This window comes from Gouania willdenowi, chromosome 5, assembly GCF_900634775.1.
Source record: "Gouania willdenowi chromosome 5, fGouWil2.1, whole genome shotgun sequence".
NCBI classification, from domain to species: Eukaryota; Metazoa; Chordata; class Actinopteri; order Blenniiformes; family Gobiesocidae; genus Gouania; species Gouania willdenowi.
Window position 1 is genome coordinate 40,328,939 of NC_041048.1, and position 19,552 is coordinate 40,348,490.

Sequence of the window (19,552 nt, forward strand, 5' to 3'; positions counted from 1 at the left end):
TCTATAATCCCTTCATATCTTCAGTCTGTCAATGACTCAACGCTCATCAACTGACCCATGATGCCCATAAGTCATATATTTAGTATGATCCACAGAATAGTTATTCAAGGATAGTCCACTCTATAGTATAAACTATTGTTGTAGTAGTCGAGACCGGTCTTGGTCTGGACACCAAATTTTAAAGGTCTCGGTCTCATCTCGGACTCTGAAGCATTTTGACTCGGTCTTTCCCCGGACTCGGGATTTTACGTCAAGACCGTTCGAGACCAGCACTAATTCCTTCTATTTTTAAACTTTTTTTATAATGTGATAACACGGAGAAGAACGGGATGAAACAATCCTTTATTCATTATTTAATCCACCCTGTATAATGACCGCAACCTTCCTGTGTGCGTGTGTATGTGTGTGCGCGCGTATGGTTTCAGTTTGGACCGCGGAGCAGAAAGGAGATTGAAAAAAATCACCGGTAAAAATCCCAGTAAAACAATCACCAGTAATAAATATTATCTCCCTGGTAAAGATAGTAGCTCTAACAACTGGTAAAATGATAAACTGATGATATTACAGCCTGTACATGCAGTACGGGGACGCATTTACTCCGCCTCTGGGTCCTAGTGCCTGCCGTCCGGTGAAGCCTGTTCCGTTTACCGCGGTTCGTGTGTGTTTAATAAGTCCGTGTGTGTCCGTATGAAAGTCTGCATGTTTATGTCTCTGTCAATCCACTCTTTTCATTATATCCATGTCTTTTAAGGCTGTTTTTACAGTGTCGGCTGTAGTCCGGGTCGCCGCCATCCTCACCAGCGCATTATCGCCGCAAGTCGCGCAAGCGCAGAATGACCCAAATAATTGTAAAGAGGTCTTATATTTTTATACTCCAATTACATATTTGTATATAATATCTTCCCAACAATATAAATATTTTCACAATATAACTATTTTTTATAGTTTCTGTTTCCTCTGTATCCAGAATAATAATAATCTTTCTCAACAAGAACAATTGATTTGTCACATGACTGTTCCAGGGTTTGAGTTTGTTTTATTTAGTTTCACCATGTTATTTTTTGGCAGAAATACTTTTAAACACTTGCTGTACATTCAGCTGACATAAAAATTTTGTTTTCAAATATGTAGAATAATTGTGAATTTATCAGTAGCAGTAGTAGTTTTAATGCTTTAATTCATTTTTTGCAGGCACCTTTTTTCTACGTCAAATGTATTTAAAAGAAACTAAAATTAAAGAGAAAATGTTATTTAACTGTCGAACTATGTCATAATTGTATTTATTTATATATTTTTTTAAATAAAAAAAAAAAAAAGTTTATGGTCTTGATCTCGGTCTCGGCTCTCTGAAGTCTTGGTCTTGTCTTGGTCTCGGTGCATTCTGGTCTCGGATAGTGTGGTCTTGAACACAACACTAGTATAAACCCGTAGTATAACCTTAATAAATCCAACTCTTTCCTTTTTCCCTATGCTTCCTATATTTTGAATTATACACACAATCATTCTCATTCATCTCTATAGAACATAATGTACAACCCACGACGATACACTGGTAGTTTGTGTTTTGCTGGTCTGGTGGTTAAATCTTAAAGGTTTGGATGGTTTGATGAAGCAGGCTATGGTGTTGTTAATCTTTCACATCTCATTCTTCAATGTTGTCAATTAGGTTGATGTTATATGTGGTACATTACATTAAACTATATCTTCCTCTTCATAATCATCATAATAAGTGTTTAAAGTACGATTTTGTTTTTTAGGTTAGTCTTTATTTTTCACTTTATTTTGAGAGTGGAGAAATATAGACTGGTATTATAAATATCCATCTGTCCTGTAAATGGGCCCTTACCCTAACTGTAAAGAAAACTTGACTTTACTTTAAGAAAAAAAATGCAAACTTGTTTCCTTATAGAAACGATTTGATTATAAATGAACTATATATAACTTGTTTAAAAAAAAAAAAAAAAAAACCATAAAAGGCAACACGTTTGCATAATTTATTTTTAAGTAAAGTCAACTTATTATTTATAAACCTCCCTGAGATTTTGTTTAATTATGGTTAATAACCCAACTTGTGTTTTTATCATTTTATGAAACCACATTAATAGTGTTATTGTAGCTATTTCCTAACCTGGGATTGAGCTTCCATTATAAGTGCATCAAACAATAAGAACATGATCAAGTGTAATTTAAATATCATGAGGCTGTTACTCATATGTATCAGTGTTAAAACCACTTGAAAAAAAGACTAATAAAGTGCTTGGAAACAAACTCACGACTTTGACCTGTTGACGATCAAGATTTAAACCCTTATTTGTCCCCGAGGCACAATTACAGCAGTAAACCACAACAATGCTTTGTTACTATAATTCATTTTAACATGATCTGACATTGGATTTAGCTGTAAACATTACAACACGAGCTCATCTTACATGAGACCAAAATGGTCAAATCCAACAATAAAGTGGACCGTCGATAAACATCCTGCATTCAAAGCAAATCATGCACAAAATAACGCAATCACAAAATGATCTAAAACAGTGATTCTCAACCTGTGGGTCAGGACCCAAAAGTTGGTCGCAGACAGGCTTGCTCTGAAATGCATGCAAAAAGTGGGTCACTATTTAATGACTGTGGCAAAATGTGGGTCCCAGGGTGAGACCAGTTGAGAACCCCTGATCTAAAACACAACACAAGTCATATTTAAAAAAAAACAAAACATAAAAAACTTGAATTTTCATTAAGTGGTGCAATAATGTGTACAGAAAACAGTTAATTTGGAAATTCAAATTCCACAAAATTCCCATAAAAATTACACAAAATTTTTTTGCTTGAATATATTGGTATTGCATTTATCTGTGGAGGTGAAAACTAGGGCACAATAATGTTGGAATTACTCATTTTCCCACATATTAACCATCTGTGACCCACTTGAGATTAAACTCGTACAGATTACTCAGTGTTTGGAATAACTGCGTTTAAAATAACGGCGTTAGGTAACAGCATTTTTTTTTTCAGTAACGAGGTAATCTCACTAACTACTTTTTACGCCGTTACAACGCCGTTAACGTCACTGAACGTTTAATGTGGTGCATTACATGCATTGATTGAATAAACTATTATCTGAAAACACCTCTGGCTTCATACGCAGCTGCAGTGAGGAGGTGGGTTCAAAACAAGGTGAGAGATTATGATTGGCTAACACGGCGTCATGTTTCATGGTAGCCAATCAGAGCCAGTGTTTATACACATGTGCCAGCACACCCACACATACACTACAGATTTGATGAATCAGCAGAGATGGCGAGCGTGGAGCAGTCTGATGAAAAGTTGTCATTTTTAAGGTGACGATACAAACACTACTTTATATTAATTGTGGTCAAAAACAAGAACGTACATGTGAAGTGTTCATTATATCCAGGAGTGAAGACTTTGTCCACATCTGTTGTAATCAACTCTATTTTATTGGAGCACCTCACAACGACACACGCATCTAAAAAATCTGAATTCTTTTTTTAACAATAGTTACTTTCCCTGGTAATGAGTTACTTTTATTACAAAGTAGTTCCGTTACTAACTACCATTTGGATCAAGTAGTGAGTAACTATAACTAATTATTTTTTTAAAATAACGTTCCCAACACTGCTCACAAAATGTTGAAACTTAAGCACAGAAGGCCAACACAGGAATCACACAATAATTCACAAGTTATGAACCTGACGTGCATTATTTGGACTACAGACACACCACTAAAGCACTCCTCACAGAAAGGACACAGGTTTCCACCTTAGGTATTAAACCCATGGTGGAAGTGCACAATCATCAATTTATTGTGATCAATTTCATATAGATCTGATACAACACTGTGGTCTCATGGCACAAAGAAAATCAATAGTGTGTACACATAATGAGAGGTGACATATTGAACCAAATCAAACACATTCAGTGTGAACAATGCAGCAGGAAACAATGGACAGACGCAGGTGGTGGTGCTTTATATCCAAAACCCTCCTGCTTTGCTCCACCATCATCCCAAGGTGATAGACTGCACTGTGTAATTATGTTGGACGTAGGCCAACGTCTATGATAAACCTGCTGTGGTCACGTTGCTGCACTGTTTGTATTCCCAGCACTAAGAGGACTTTGTAGTTCACACACTGTTCACCTTTAAAGACCATGAGTGAGAGGCTATTAGTGCTATAATAGTCGAGATCAGTCGTTCAGATATTTAGAATAGTTCTTGATTCATCAGTGGCTTTTAAATGTGTACTTTATTTAAAAATAGTCATTTTGTTAAGATTTCTTCAAAAGAGTTACAGACTGCTTGCTTTTGTCTGTTAAATGTATTTAAAAGAAAAGGACACTCCATGCTCCAGATATTGATTTTAAAAGATTAATCTAGCAATTATGTTTTCAATGCATCGATGAATCTATCGATTCGACTCGATTTGATTATCTCCCCATTAATTGACAAAGTATTTTATATGTGTGGATTTACATATCTAAAATGAAGAAAAAAAAATCAATTCTTTAACATTGCAATATATATTTATTGCTATTCAACTCAAAGACGCATTGAGACGACGCATTGGCGCGCATATTTTGCGTCAACGTCATTGATTACATCAACGGGTCGTCCCGGCCATAATGGGTACCTCTATATATTGGGAAAAAAAATATCGATTCAGTGTGAATTCCAGATCCAGCCTGGATGAAACTTGGTGGTGTAATTGAGAAACCAATTCCACATAATTGAGTCAAATTTAATTAAAATTGGTCAATTACAAACTGAGATATGAATTTTAAAAATTTGATCCAGATCCCCTCCAAAATGTAATGTAATTTTCCAACAAGATGGCGCCAGCATGTACCAGCTGCCGTCTGCCCGCTCTGCTGGAACTTTTGTTTGTAGCCGCACTGATTGGTATTCTGTGCCAAAACATCACTGCGCTGATAGTTTACGACCGTCAGGCACTTATTAATCTTAATTCTTCACATGAGGTACGTCTGGGCTTCAACTCTGAGGATCAAACATCCAGACTTCCTCCTCACTTGGCGTCAGTACCTGACTACCTGCTGCGCTCACTTATCCTCCGGAGGAAGCGAGCCAAAAAAATGGGGTAAACGTGGTGGAGTCCTGTTGAGGATAAAGGCGTTCTGGAGGTTCACTCCTGTCAGCCTACAGGATGTCCAAGTTTTAGTAGGAAAGATGAAACCCTCATCGAGCACTGTAGACATTGTTCCTACTTCTCTGCTTCTCAACGTTTTTGATGTTGCTGGTCCTTGGGTGGTAAAATTGATAAACCTCTCACTTTTATCTGGCTCTGTCCCCAGCTTCTTTAAACATGCGATAATAAACCCCATTCTTAAAAAACCCAATCTTGATCCGGGGGAGCCTATAAACTACCGGCTCATATCTAGGCTTCCCTTTATGTCTAAAATCATGGAGAAAATGGTTGCTAAGCAGCTAACCTCATACATGGAACAGCATGATATTTATGATAAATATCAATCTGGTTTTAGATCAATCCACTGAAACTGCTCTTCTGAAAGTTTCTAGTGACGTGAAGATGGCCGCTGACTCTGGTCGTTACACAGTTTTAGTTTTACTTGATCTGATGCTGCCTTTGATACAGTAGATCATAGTATACTGGTTGATCCACTCAAATCTGAGATGGGTTTTCTGGTACTGTTCTCCAGTGGTTTACCTCTTGCATCAATTGAAGAACTTTTAATGTTGCTATTAACGATGTTATGTCTAATATGTCCAACCTGTCATGTGGAGTAGCCCAGGGCTCTGTTCTGGTGCCTGTTTTGTTTTTACTGTATCTGATGCCCCTTGGTTAGTTCATCCAAAATTGTCTTATCATTTTTATGCTGATAAAATCCAGTTGTACTGCTCCTTTAATGACTTAGAGTTTCACCTTTCATCAGAGTTCTTAGACTGTATCCTGTATCAAAAACTGGTTGTCATCAAATTATCTCTAGATAAATTCAAACAAAACAGAAACTCTGATCATCTCTCCTGATAAAAAGATCCTCTGATTAAAAACTCTTGGTGATTTGGGCTCATCTGTTAAAACAAGCCTCAGAAACCTTGGGGTTGTTTTTGATCAGTCCACGTCTTTGGAGGGTCACTGTCATCAACTGACTAAAAACTGTTTTTACCACCTGAGAAATATCTCTAAAGTGTGGCATTTATTATTAAAATCAGATCTGAAACTGGTCATACCTGCATTTATATCATCACGTATTGACTATATTTAATTCTGTTTTTACTTGTTTTAATATGTCGACCCTAAACAGACTCCAGATTGTTCTGAACGCTGCTGCCAGACTTTTAACTGGTGCTTCCTGAACATCCCACATCACCCCCATTCTTTCTACTCTGCACTGGCTTCCAGGTAAGTTTTGAATATAATACAAAATATTAGTTCTTACGTTCTGAGCGTTACATGGTCAGGCCCCTAAATATATCTCGGACTTGTTGTGCCCCTACACTTCAGGGTGAAGCCTTCGGTCTTCAGGTCAGGGTCTCCTAAAGACCCCAAAAACTAAATTTCAAACCCAAGGAGACCTGGCGTTCCAGGCTGTAGCTCCCAAACTCTGGAATAACCTGCACCAGTCTCTCAGGGAGCTCAACTGTGTGGTCACTTTTAAAAAACTGTTGAAGACTTAACTTTACAGTAAAGCTTTTAGTTATACTGGATTTAAAATTTTTATCATCCTTTAATGTTGCTGCTCTTAAGATGTTTATGCACCCATGTTTTATTATTCTATTATGATGTTGCACTTGTATTTTTACCACAACTCTGTACAGCACTTTGTGATTTTATCTGCAAAAAGCGCTTTATAAATAAACTACTTACTTACTTACTTAAAGTCTATCTTTGGTTAGAGTTTTGTCAAAATTCATTGAGTACTTTTAATGTAATCCTGCCAATTGACAAAGAAAGAAAGAAAATAAATCCTAGTGAAATATGAGCTCCTTAGTACGTAAATGGAATCATTTCAAAGACATACTCATGCAGCATGAGCCAAAGCATTATAAATAGTTCCTATTCATTTGGCTCTGATAGCCGTTCAAAGGAATTATCTTCATCTTCTTTTTACTTTGATCCTGTGGTAAAAATCCTGTATTTATTACAGAGCAATGTTTTTCCAGCATCGTGCTAAGAATGAGCAGCAGTGACGCACGTGCACACTGTCATGATCCAGTCCTTTATAATGTCTGTGCCTGCTTGCCAACTTCTCTATGATTTCAAAAACAAGAAGAGAGTTAGACCGACCTCTTCATACTGAAAATACTCCATGTTTTCATGAATCTACCTTGTAACGGCAAAATATAATATAGTAGATAAATAAGTTGCCATTGTCCATAAGGTTTAAAAATTAATTGAGCTCTTTATAAGACTATATATAAGACTTAAAAAGTGACTGAAGTCAATCACCTTTATTATGCATTATAACAATCTGTCCTTGACAAAATCTCATATAAACAATGAGAAACATTTCCTCCTAGAAATTAAAAAAAATAAGAAACAAACTTTAAGCCTCATAGAACAATAAATCATCATTAAATATACACTTCAATAATAAATAGCTGAGAAAGTTTACATCACATTGTCCCATGCATACTCTGAGCGTTATTCTGTCTGTTGTCATGGAGATGGGACTTTATGAGGTCTAGATCTGATGATGGAAAATGTATCGTAACTTCCTAGGTGCTAAGTTTCTCCCAGTGGCTCCTTCGTTTTCTAATTCCTCTGAATCACCATGGAGATTATGGTGGTTCACAATATAATGTTATAAAAAAAGTATTTCAAATTTTGCCAGATCACATTTTGCCTTGTTCCTATTGATATTTTGAACATCTGTACCAGAAATTGGACCAATATTAACATCCGTAAAGAGTGGCACAATTTTTCCCAATATTCATTGCTTAACCAAAGAATGCGTGACTTTCACAGGGATCAGAAACTTTAACGATATAAAGGTAAGAATGGTCAATAATAGTTTCTCCCTGTATTTATAGTAAATGAGTAATAACATTAAAACAGTTCAAAAACTATTCATGTGTGCCAACGCTAAATGTGCAGGGATTGACTCTATTTTTGGAAGCAGATGCCATTTCATGATGGGATTTCATCTTTTGTTGAAGTTTAAGCAGAATTTGTTGTAAATAGTCAGTTTTACGTTTACTATCCAAGAATATTGTTTGACAGTGATAAAACCGAACAGATTTCCTGATCCTTCCACACTTTGAAGAGTGAAAAGTGTGAACGTCCACATGCGACGTTTGTCAGATTCCACTCAGGGAACTCTAACATCTAAGGTCAGGCCAGAGGTGCTAGACTGTGACGTTTGACTCTTTTTTTAGATTCAAGGCAGGTCAATAAATCAAGCGGTCGTGGCTCCCAGAAGCTGCTCCACATTTTAACAAGATAAAACAAAGACAGAAATGTAGGAGCTTTCATTCAAATATGAATTAAAGATTGGAGGTGGAGGAGGATGAAAGAAGCACCTTAATAACCTCCATATTTGACATTCTTCTACTTCTGACCCTGGTCTAATCACTTGTTTCTGTCAAATAAAAGACAAGAAGCTTAATTGCGAGTCCAATAGTTATCTTTCTATCTTTCAATCAAACCCTATCATTTCAGAGTTTATATTCAAAGAAAGATACTTGATTTCAACAATGCAGGCAAAGCTGTTGGTTAGACATTCTGTACCCCATTTTTGGCAAATTATTGCCAAAAATGTCAACAACTCTCGCACGTTGTTTTCTGTAATTGAAAAGCTCACAACCCCCCCAGATCAGATAGCCCCTGAATTACTGTCAGCTGGAAAATGCAATGAATTTGCTGTATATTTCAATGAAAAAATACAATCAATAAGGTCAAACATCAGAACAAACCAGCAAAATCACAAAAAGCTTGAACAGCTTCAACCACTGAGGGATGAGTCAACTACAATGTTAGAGTTTATTACAGTGAACCCAAAAACAATAGAGGAGACTGTTCAGCAGCTGAATCCATCAACGTGTTGCCTTGACACAATACCCTCAAACTTGTTTAAAACTGTTGTAAAGTCAATTGTCACTAATTTGTGTCAGATAATTAACTGCTCATTCCAATCAGGCACTGTACCAAAATCCCTGAAAGTAGCTGCTGTGAAACCGCTGTTAAAAAGAGAACACTGGATGCCTCTATACTGGCTAACTATAGACCAATCAGAACCTTCCATTCATGGCCAAGATCATTGAGAAGGTGGTCTTCAACCAACTGAGTCAATTCTTAACATTCAACAAAATATTTGATAAATTTCAGTCAGGTTTTTGTTCTCATCACATCACAGAAACTGATCTGATCAAAGTGATCAATGACATAAGGTTGAACACTGATTCAGGAAAAGTATCTGTTCTCATTCTATTGGATCTAAGTCTGCATTTGATACTGTAGATTATACAATTTTGTTGCACAGATTGCAAACATGGGTTGGACTAAATGGAAAAGTAATGCAATGGTTTAAGTCATACTTGGAGGAACAAAGTTATTTTGTAAGCATTGGAAACTTTGAATCTGACAGATTACCAATGTCCTGTGGGGTTCCTCAGGGCTCTGTTCTTGGACCTCTTCTGTTTAGCCTTTATATGCTTCCATTAGGACACATTTTACAGAACTGTAAGGTTGATTATCAGAGCTACGCAGATGACACACAACTATATCTATCACTGAACCCAGATGACTATGGTCCCATTGAGGTGTTGTGTAACTGCTTAGAAAAAGTAAACTGCTGGATGAGTGAAAACTTCCTTCAACTAAACCATGACAAGATGGAGGTGATTGTCTTTGGTAACAAGGAAAAGAGGACTGCTGTCAGCAAGTATCTGAGTCTGGATCTTTAAAAGATAAAGACCAAGTCAAAAACCTTGGTGTTCTGATTGACTCAGATCTGACATTCAGCATCAGATCAAATCTATCACAAAAACATCTTCTACCACCTAAAGAACATCTCCAGAGTGAAAGGTTTAATGACTCAGAAAAGATCAGGAGAAACTGGTCCATGCTTTTATCTCCAGCAGACTGGACTATTGTAATGGTCTTCATCAAACATCTACAGCTGGTTCAGAACGCTGCAGCTCAGGTCTGAACCAGAACAAAGAGGTCAGAAGACATTAGTCCAGTTTTAAAGTCTTTACACTGGCTCCCAGTCAGCCTCAGAGGAGACTGTAAAGTTCTGCTGCTGGTTATAAATGTGTGAATGGGTTTGGTCCAGAATACATCAGTGACATGTTAGTCAGGTATGAACCCAGCAGGTCTTTCAGATCTATGGACACAGGTCAGATAGTGGAGCCCAGAGCTCACAGTAACCATGGTGATGCTGCTTTTAGTTGTTATGCTGCAAAGAAGTGGAACAAACTGCAGCAGAGCTGAAGTCAGCGTCACATGTGAACATTTTTAAATCAAAGTTAAAGGCACTTTTTTCTCTACTGCATATGATTGAGAGAGAGATTTTTGGTCATGTTGTTGATGTCATGATGATTTTACTGATGATTTTAATTGATTTTACTGATGATTTTAATTGATTTTTACTGATGATTTTAATTGATTTTACTGATGATTTTAAATGTTCTTATTGATTTTAAACAATTGAATGTTTTATCATGTAAAGCACATTGAGTTGCCTTGAGTATGAAATGCGCTATGCAAATAAATTCGCCTTGCCTTGCCCCAAAAAACATCATACTACTCTACTGCCAGGGCATTTAATTTTCCAATGAATAGATAATAACTAGTTTGAAAGAAAAAAAGAAAATCAAGCCAAGGTGCAAACTGTATCTGCCAAGAAAAATAGTTCATTTCCACATTGTTATTTTGCAAACAGAAGAAAATGGATTCCTCTGTGAGACACGGCCACACAGGTAATCGATTTTACATTCCCGTCAAGGTGTACAGTTCAACTAAAGCATTCTAGAAACAATAAGCAGGGAAACCATAAAGAAGCGAAACACGTCCACGTTGCATTTGCTGAGCCCCACAAGTACCAGCAGGTGCTCCAAGGTCGTTTTGTGAAAGTTTACAACCCAAACAACTGAATCAATCTGTGGAAGGTAGGCACTGCAACACATTTATTACTGACATTAGGCCAATCTGTGCCTGGCCTAGACTGGCAGAGTTGAAGAAAACAATCCAAGGGAAAAGTGAAGTTATGAAGACATTATTGAAAACAAGAAGTGACTTCATGATCAAATAATGAATAATCAATTATTCTGATACGCAGAAGGAGAATATTACTGAAACATTTGCAACTGCAGAAAGGTTCTGGTCTCATATTGGATAGGTCTTTTATTTAACCTGTAGATCACTAAAGGTCATAATCAATGGTTGCATTTCTGATCAGCTGTTTGTCAGTATTGGTCCTCCGCATTGGGTGTATTTTAAGTAGGGCTGTCACTTTAATGCATGAATGGCGATTAATTAATTACAAGAAAAATTGACGCACTAAAATAAATTATGCCGTTAATCGCAGTTTTTTAGCACTCCAAACAGAGTGGAACTTTTCTTATTTTAAAAGTTCCAGATACACTTATAATACTGATGCACAGTCTACAATAACAAGCTTTGTTTGCGTTAATTTTGGCTTTTAAAAACACTGGCTGCTACGTGCTGCACGCCGTGACTGATAAATGAACAAACTCACTGGATAAATATTATTTGAAGGAGAGAAAAAGCAACAAGTTTGGTGTCAGTAAAGTGTTCTTACAGTATACGATGTGTTAACTTATAGCACAACATATGACATTTTATTTCACTTATATTTTCTATTATTTGGAGATTGACTAAAGTACACATCGGTATGACATGTGGGACTTGGGACTATTCGCACATACAGCAGAATATAAATGTCTACGTCTGCATCTGCTCTAGTCAATAAATGACTTTATAAAGACACTTTGTTATACTGTATATCTAGGTTTTGATCTGCCACAATAATGTGATTTATATGAAAATACCTCAAGTTGAGGGCGTTTCTCAGCAATTTTTATGTGCAAATAAAGAAGAGATTAATGATATAATTAAATAATTACAGAGCTTGATTAATTAATAGCACAATTTTTTTAATCTCCTGACAGGGCTAATTTTAAGCCCCCTATTGTCTACTTTGTATACTCATGACTTAGTAGCATTTTGTGTAAAAAAAAAAAAATAATCAAATATGCAGATGACACAACCATCATTGGGCTTATTAGTTCAAATGATTAATGACATTATCAGGGAGAGGTATAGAGAATGTTGTTCAATGGAGGAAAGAAAACTATTTGCTTCTAAACACTTCAAAAACGTGCAAACTTGGAATTGATTTTCTACACAAGAGGAACCAGTTACCATAGGCAGAGTTTGAGATTCTGCTTTGTTTACATGGAAATAGTCATTCCCGAATTGAGTTTTACATGGAAAACCAGTTTATTCGGCATTAGGTCTGGGGGTTGGGAAGGCTCGGATTGGAACGTGACGTATCACGTCTATCGGGAAAAACTTTTTCGATTTTTCTTTTCTTTTCTACTGTTTTCACCTTCATTTTGATTATAATTTTGAAGCAGGAGCTAATCACTGGTGAATAAAGTAAGCCCAGTAAAACTCTGGAAAACAATAATAAGGAGTAAATAGTTGCTCCCTGGTAAAGATAGTAGCTCTAACAACCGCTACAATGAAAAACTTGGTGATATTAAAGCCTGTGCAGCAGTTTGGGGACACATTTACTCCGCCTCCGGGTCCTAGTATCACCCGTCCGATGAGGCCATTTTCTGAGCTCCATGTGTGTTTAATAAGTCCATGTGTGAAAGTCTGCATGTTTATGTCATTATATCCATGTCTTTTAAGGCTCTTATTAAATAGTGTCGGCTCTATTCCGGGCCGTCGCCATCTTGGATTATGTCGTCACCCAGCGCATCATCGCCGCACAAGCGCAGAACAACCCGAATTAACTTAAAGAGGAATTAAGCAAGTTAATTGTTTACAAGAAAGAGGAATTATCCAATTCGGAATTAAAATCGGAATAAACCAGCCACTTAATTCATATTTCATTTTAATTCTGAATTAAATTAGCATTATGAATTAACTGTTTACATGGTCAGTTTAAAGATGAATTAAAGCTCCCATGTAAATGTGGCCAATGTGTGTAACATATAAAATAATGCAAAAATGATTAGTAACATAATTAATATAGTCGACTACGAAAATTAGCATTGATACGTCGCTTAATGTTGTTGTTGATTCATGATAAAATCTTTCTGCTTCATTTCTGCTGCAGTACCATACATGAACTGCTGGGTGCAGTGTCGCTTCAACATTTACATCGAGAAAAAGAAGAACTAACCTAAAGTCTCAAAGGTTTGTGACCATTTCACTGAAAACATATACTACACACCTGAGGTAGAAAACAAATAAATTTATATATATTTTGTACAGTCACTGTGTTTTACGGCACTTAAAATATTTTTATATTATGTACATTAAATAAAGAATTAAAATTTTTTAAATGACTTCCCGTTGTGCACCACAGGAAATTCCACGTATGCTACTAGCCTATTATTATCCATGATTCTGAGGTGCAGATTGTTGATAAAAGAAAATTATTGGGTGTGACTTTTTCAAACAACGTGAACTGGAACACAAATACTACTAATATTGTAAAGAAATCAAGGCAGTGCCTATTCTTCTTATGCAAACATAGATAACTTACGCACAAATAAAAAGATTCTTTTAAACTTGGATCGCTGTGTAATTGAGAGCGTTTTAACCATTTTAATTACGGCGCGGTAATCTCACTGTGAAAGAAAAGAAAGTGTTTCTCTCAGCCAGCAGAACCATCAGCTACGCCCTGCTGGTTTAAACTGAGCTTTACAAAAAATCAATGATGCCATCCTGACGGGGCCTTTTTCCAACTTTCAGAAAAGCAAAAGGTTTACATCGATTTTATTTTTAGATCAACCCAAAGCAGCACAAGTTGTTATTTTGACTGAAAAAGCTGCTAAATGATCCTGGGCTAAAAGGGGCGTCATCAATGACAGGTAAACTAGTCCCATTTTTAAAGTTAACAATATGAATATGCAAAATAATGCGTTTTGTCAGGCATAGATCTTCTAATAAGGACATTTAAAAGGTTTTAGGCCACATTTGTAAAAACATTTTTATGTACAGTATTTACTGTATTTTATTTATTTATTTATATTATTGCAGACTGTGCTTTTGTACTTTATATTCTAGGTGGTATTTGTTTGTTGTTTACTTGTTTTTATGTCATATATTGATGTTGATAGAGCTTCTAACTTCTAACAAGAGAGAATAAAGCTTCTCATAAAAATGTGATAAAGTAAAAGCTCCTTTATGGCTGCTTTTATCTGCACTTATGAAGGGATACTCTCACATATTGTCACATTACAAAAGAAAGTAAAAGACAGAATGGATCTCCCTGAGCTGAGCAGTACAGTAGAGCTAGGGCTCAGTGTCTCCTGCTGAATGGCTTTGGAAATGTTCTGCACGAGTTCCAGTGCAATGTTCTTTTATGATGACACCTGGGTTCCCTGCTCTAAATGGGAATACATTAAAACAGATTCTTTACAAAGGCAATGCTGAGGACGCCTCAAACGCTTTTCTTTTCCTCTTTCTTTTCCCACAAGGAGCTGCAACTAGTAATAGTGTAATTTATTTTCAAAATAAATGAACAAAAAAAAATGGAAATTAATGTATTTCTGAGTGCACTCTGATTCTTGTTCTTTGTGCTGCTGGAGACCATCATATTCCATTGTGTGTGTGTGCGTGTGTGTGTGTGTGTGTGTGTGTGCGTTTGTGCGTGCGTGCGTGCGTGTTAAAAAATACAGTTTGGTAAAAGGTTGAATGTTTTGATTTGATCTCCACTGTAAACACTCTCTTATTCACAGTGTTGGAAAAGTTTGGTACATTGCATTGTGGGATGTGTAGTCCTGTAGAACAGAGGTTTTCAAACTTTTTTTATTCTCGTCCCTTTCTCTACCTTTTGAATCCATGTCCCCCCTTTATTCAGATAAGAAGATTTTGCTAACAATTCTGTGAAAAAAAATGACCATAGATCATAATGATGGAATGAATGAGTGATAACGCACATTTTATAGAATCCAACTTTGTAAATAAGTGAATGATTGAATTCTATAGTTTTTATCATTTACTGTCATCTCCCTCCTGATGTGGAACCAATACTGACCTTTGTATTTTCAGTTCATGTTCTAATCAAGATTGTTTCTTAATCATTTTGTGTATTTTCTTATATTATTTATAATATTATCTCTGTGTTTTTATTGTCGTTTGTTTCTTGTGTCGTTTTGTACGTTTCTCTGATATCTTTGTGTATTTTGTAGTGATCTTGTGTATTTTTTATCTCATTTCGTGTGTGTTTGTTGTCATTTTGTGAGTTGATGGTAATATTTTGTGCGATTATCATTTTTAACTAAAACATAAAACCCCATATTTTTATGCTTTCATTTACTAATTTTCCTCTCTCTCTGTCTTAAGTACCCCCTGTAGTGCCATTGCGTACCCCCTAGGCAGAGCTTAATTTGGGCCGGATCCTGATCCGGTACTTTCAGATTTTAACTGGCACTTATCTAATTGGATCCAGCACCTCTTTTTTTTAAACACTTCATTTGCTTTTAGGTGTTTTAATTACATTTACAAGTATCATATTTGGACATCTACGTCTTTTATTGGGTTGAAATCACTGGAAATTTCATTGTAAACACAATATTGAGCGCGAGTGAGGAAGAGAGGGGAAAGTCAGGCCACGCCCACGCTACGTCTAAAGTGTGATTTTTCCGCAAAAATTGTGTCTTGTCAGCTTGGTAGATGGTAGAAAATGGCTTAAAAAAAAAGGGAAGTTGGATTTAAAGAGTTTTTTTTTTTAAAGCCAACGAGTGAAACTAAGCCTGAGATTTAGACGTTCAACTTTGTTTCTGTGGAAATCGATGATGCTAATCCCCCTCCTATAGAAAGGACACAGGAGGAGAACTATCCAGTGGACATGAGGAAGACTCTAGGATTAGGAAAGACAAGACGGGCCTCGGCTGTGAAATATGTTTAAAAAGTTGCGAGGATACAAAGTTCTTTATGGCTGTTTTTTTTTAAGCAGTTTGCTTATCTAAGTCCCGTCCCCTGTTTTGAACACAGAACATTTGCATCAAAGCTTTTCTCTGTAAAACATTCTGTAAAAATTACAGTTTTAAGCATCAATTTTAAAGTATGTAATACACTAAAAATGACACATTTCATTTAAAGTATGTTTTAGTAAAATATGTTTTTCATGACGTGTAATAGAAAGTGTGACGTTAGTGTATTTTTTTATATATTTACAAAAAGTAGAGTTTTTTTTCCACCAGGGCACCTTAAGCCCTTCTGTGTGTATCAGGCTTTGAGTGGAATAACTGTAATGTGACGTATGTTCCTCTGATCACGTATACAAACCACCCATTGAGTATGGAAGTTAATTAAAGTTAATGCAGGTGGAACAAAGCAGGCTGACGCTGTGAAGCATTTTAAAGAGAAGGAAATACATTCACTGGTGAAAAAGTAAAGAACGTCATCGCAAGATTTTTATACGACCTTAGAAATTCAAAAGAATAAATCACTGCATGAATCAGGACACCCCCGATCTGAGGCGGGAATCAAACAATTTAATCATTAGTGCTACTTTGCATTCCCATATACATACAAATGATATAAAAGCATGTATGTAAAGTAAGGCACCAACAATATCTAAGCAATAGATGAAAGGTAGTGAATATATTTAATTAATTTGGGGAATTTTTTGTCTAATTTGAGGATTGAATAGGATTTTCAGAAAAACTAGGTTCGTTACAACAATTCAGGAGTAAAAATGACATCATGTTATACAATCATAGGAAAACTGGAAAATCCTAAATATATTCTTGAGTTTCATTGAATTTGTGAAAAACTCACTGAAACTCTACGTGAATAATTGTGTAAGTTCTACTTTTAAATACATCTGTTGAAATGTTATACATTTTCTAAGTGTATGATTTTGCATGGAAGCCAATATTTATGTTTGGATATGATACTGTGATTTAAAATTACTCCCATTTTTGGGTTCATTTCAATACATACAGTAATTTCCATGAAATGTTTCTATTTTTTTTTTAATATTGTTAAAATTCCTGAGCTTAAGTTCCTGTAGAAATTTGCCAAATATTTTACTCCTCTTTACAACCTTACTGACATATCCACAACGAAATCATTTACACAATGATTCATGTTAGTAAGTCATTTTTATTCATAAAGTGCTTTTCTCAGATAAAAATCACAAAGTGCCGTACAGAACAGAGGAGAAATTAAAACAACAGGAGCAACATCATAAAAGGAAAGTAAAACAAAGGTGAATTTACAATCATAAAAGGATAATAAAAGTTAAAAATCCATTTAATCAAAGGTTTTTCTGAAAAGTGCAGTCTTTAAAATTCTTAAGAGTTTTCTCAGTCATTTTTATTTTTATCCTGGGGCTGGATTGGACGTTTAAAAGGGCCTTGAGTTTGACACGTGGCATAGATGCAGAATTACGTTAACAGATGCATATCATTTTTATTCTGCAAATGTAAGTTAGATATATATAAATAATTCCTGCAGTTTAAATAGGAAACAAATCTGATCCTCAGACCTCAATTCTTTAACTCATAACCCAGTTAAACATTATTTATAACCTATTTTAGATTTCTACAAGTTTGAACCCACGCGGTTTCATCTAAAACAACCTGAAGAAGGTAACATGATGTCACTTACTTGTATAAAAGGGAAGAGGAGGCCAACAGCAAAGTTTGAGAGCCAGTTCACAATCCCAGCCACCATGAAGGCTGCAGGTCTGAACGATTGTTCAAACAGTTCTCCAGTCAGGACGAACGGGATTCCCCCTGAAAGAGACACCAACAGATGATATTTCAGAAAGACAGGATCACGTTCCTCTGATTACAAACCAAAACTGTTTGTTTCTCATTTGGTTTTTGATTCTAAACGTTCACCTTTACGTCTCTGTGAGATCAGTGAGCTGCATGTCTCAAACATTCCTGATCTAAACCAAACCAAACGCACAAAATGAATCCAAAAATATACAAATTGAGTCGATAGAAATGAAAAGATGCACAAAAAACTCATAATTTGTCAAAATTGCTCCAAAATTACACAAAACTAGATTTTTGCCGCAAAAAACGACACAAAACAGCCACAAAAGTGCACAAAATAAAAACTATTACGCAAAGTTCACCTTCTTTCTATGAGATCAGTGCAGCTACATGTCTGATTCTACTGCCCAGGGGCCACATGGGGCCCTCAGACAGTTTTGTTGTCCCCCAAAAGTAAACGCACAAAATGACTAAAAAAAAACACAAAAAATAAATCAATTATCAAAATTGCTCCAAAACCCTTTTTGCTGCAAAAACCAACACTAACATACACAAAATGAAAAGTATTGTTTTAAACAATTACAAAAGACACAGAAATACATACAATGAAAACACAAGAAATTCACCTTTTCTCTGTGAGATCAGAGTTGTACTGTATATGTGATTCTACTGTACCAGACAACAACTGGCAATCCTTGTTTGTTTTGCCCCCCCCAAGTAAATCAATCCAAAAATGCACAAAATGATTAAATTAATTATAACAAAAATAAATAAATAAATAAATAAATAAATAAATAAATAAATAAATAAATACACAAAACTGATAATTTGTCAAAATTGCTCCAAAACACAGAAGTGGAACAGAGAAATACACAAAACAATATAAAAAACATGAATACACAAAAAACCAATAACCCTTTTTGCTGCAAAAACCAATGACTACAAAAAACAACAACATACACAAAAAGAGAAATATTGTACAAAACAACTACAAAAGTGGATCCAAAAACACACAAACTCACAACAAAAGTGCACAAAATGGAAACAATTAAACAATTGACAGAAGTTCACCTTCTCTCTGTGAGATCATGTCTGATTCTACTGCACCACACATGGGCAGCCCAAGGGCCACATGTGGCCCTCAGATTAGTTTGGTTTTTCCCCCAATAAAAATGCACAAAATGAATCCAAATATGCACAAAATGAGTCAATAAAAACAAAAAAAATACACAAAAAACACATTAACAACTGCAAAAAACAATATACACAAAATGAAAACACACTTACACAAATTGACAGAAATTACACAAAACAGCAATAAACAAAATTAAAAGGACTGAGTCTGAAAAAAAAAAAAATACACAAAATGAAAAACAATATACAAAACAACAACAGAAACACGTAAAAAACACATAAAATGACCATAAAAATGCACACACCTTTTATTGTTTCCTGTATTAAGACTCAGATTGGTCATTAATCTAAATTCTGACATAAATATGGCCCTCTGATCAGATATAATCATATTTTTGCGACCCCAGCTGTGATAAAAGACGCTCATGTCAGTACTACATTTATTAATATTAGAATAGCTCATGTTAGCTCTTTATAGTC

At 35.6% G+C, this 19,552-nt stretch overlaps 1 protein-coding gene across 2 annotated transcripts in view; it reads right to left on the minus strand.

Annotated features, from left to right (window-relative positions):
• The window catches only part of slc2a9l2 (solute carrier family 2 member 9, like 2), a 204,598-nt gene that overhangs the window by 20,553 nt on the left and 164,493 nt on the right, over window positions 1-19,552 (minus strand). For both annotated transcript variants that reach the window (XM_028446776.1, XM_028446777.1), the window contains one exon: window positions 17,823-17,950. In XM_028446776.1, coding sequence (XP_028302577.1) covers window positions 17,823-17,950 — 128 coding nt within the window. The remainder of the gene's footprint in view (window positions 1-17,822; window positions 17,951-19,552) is intronic.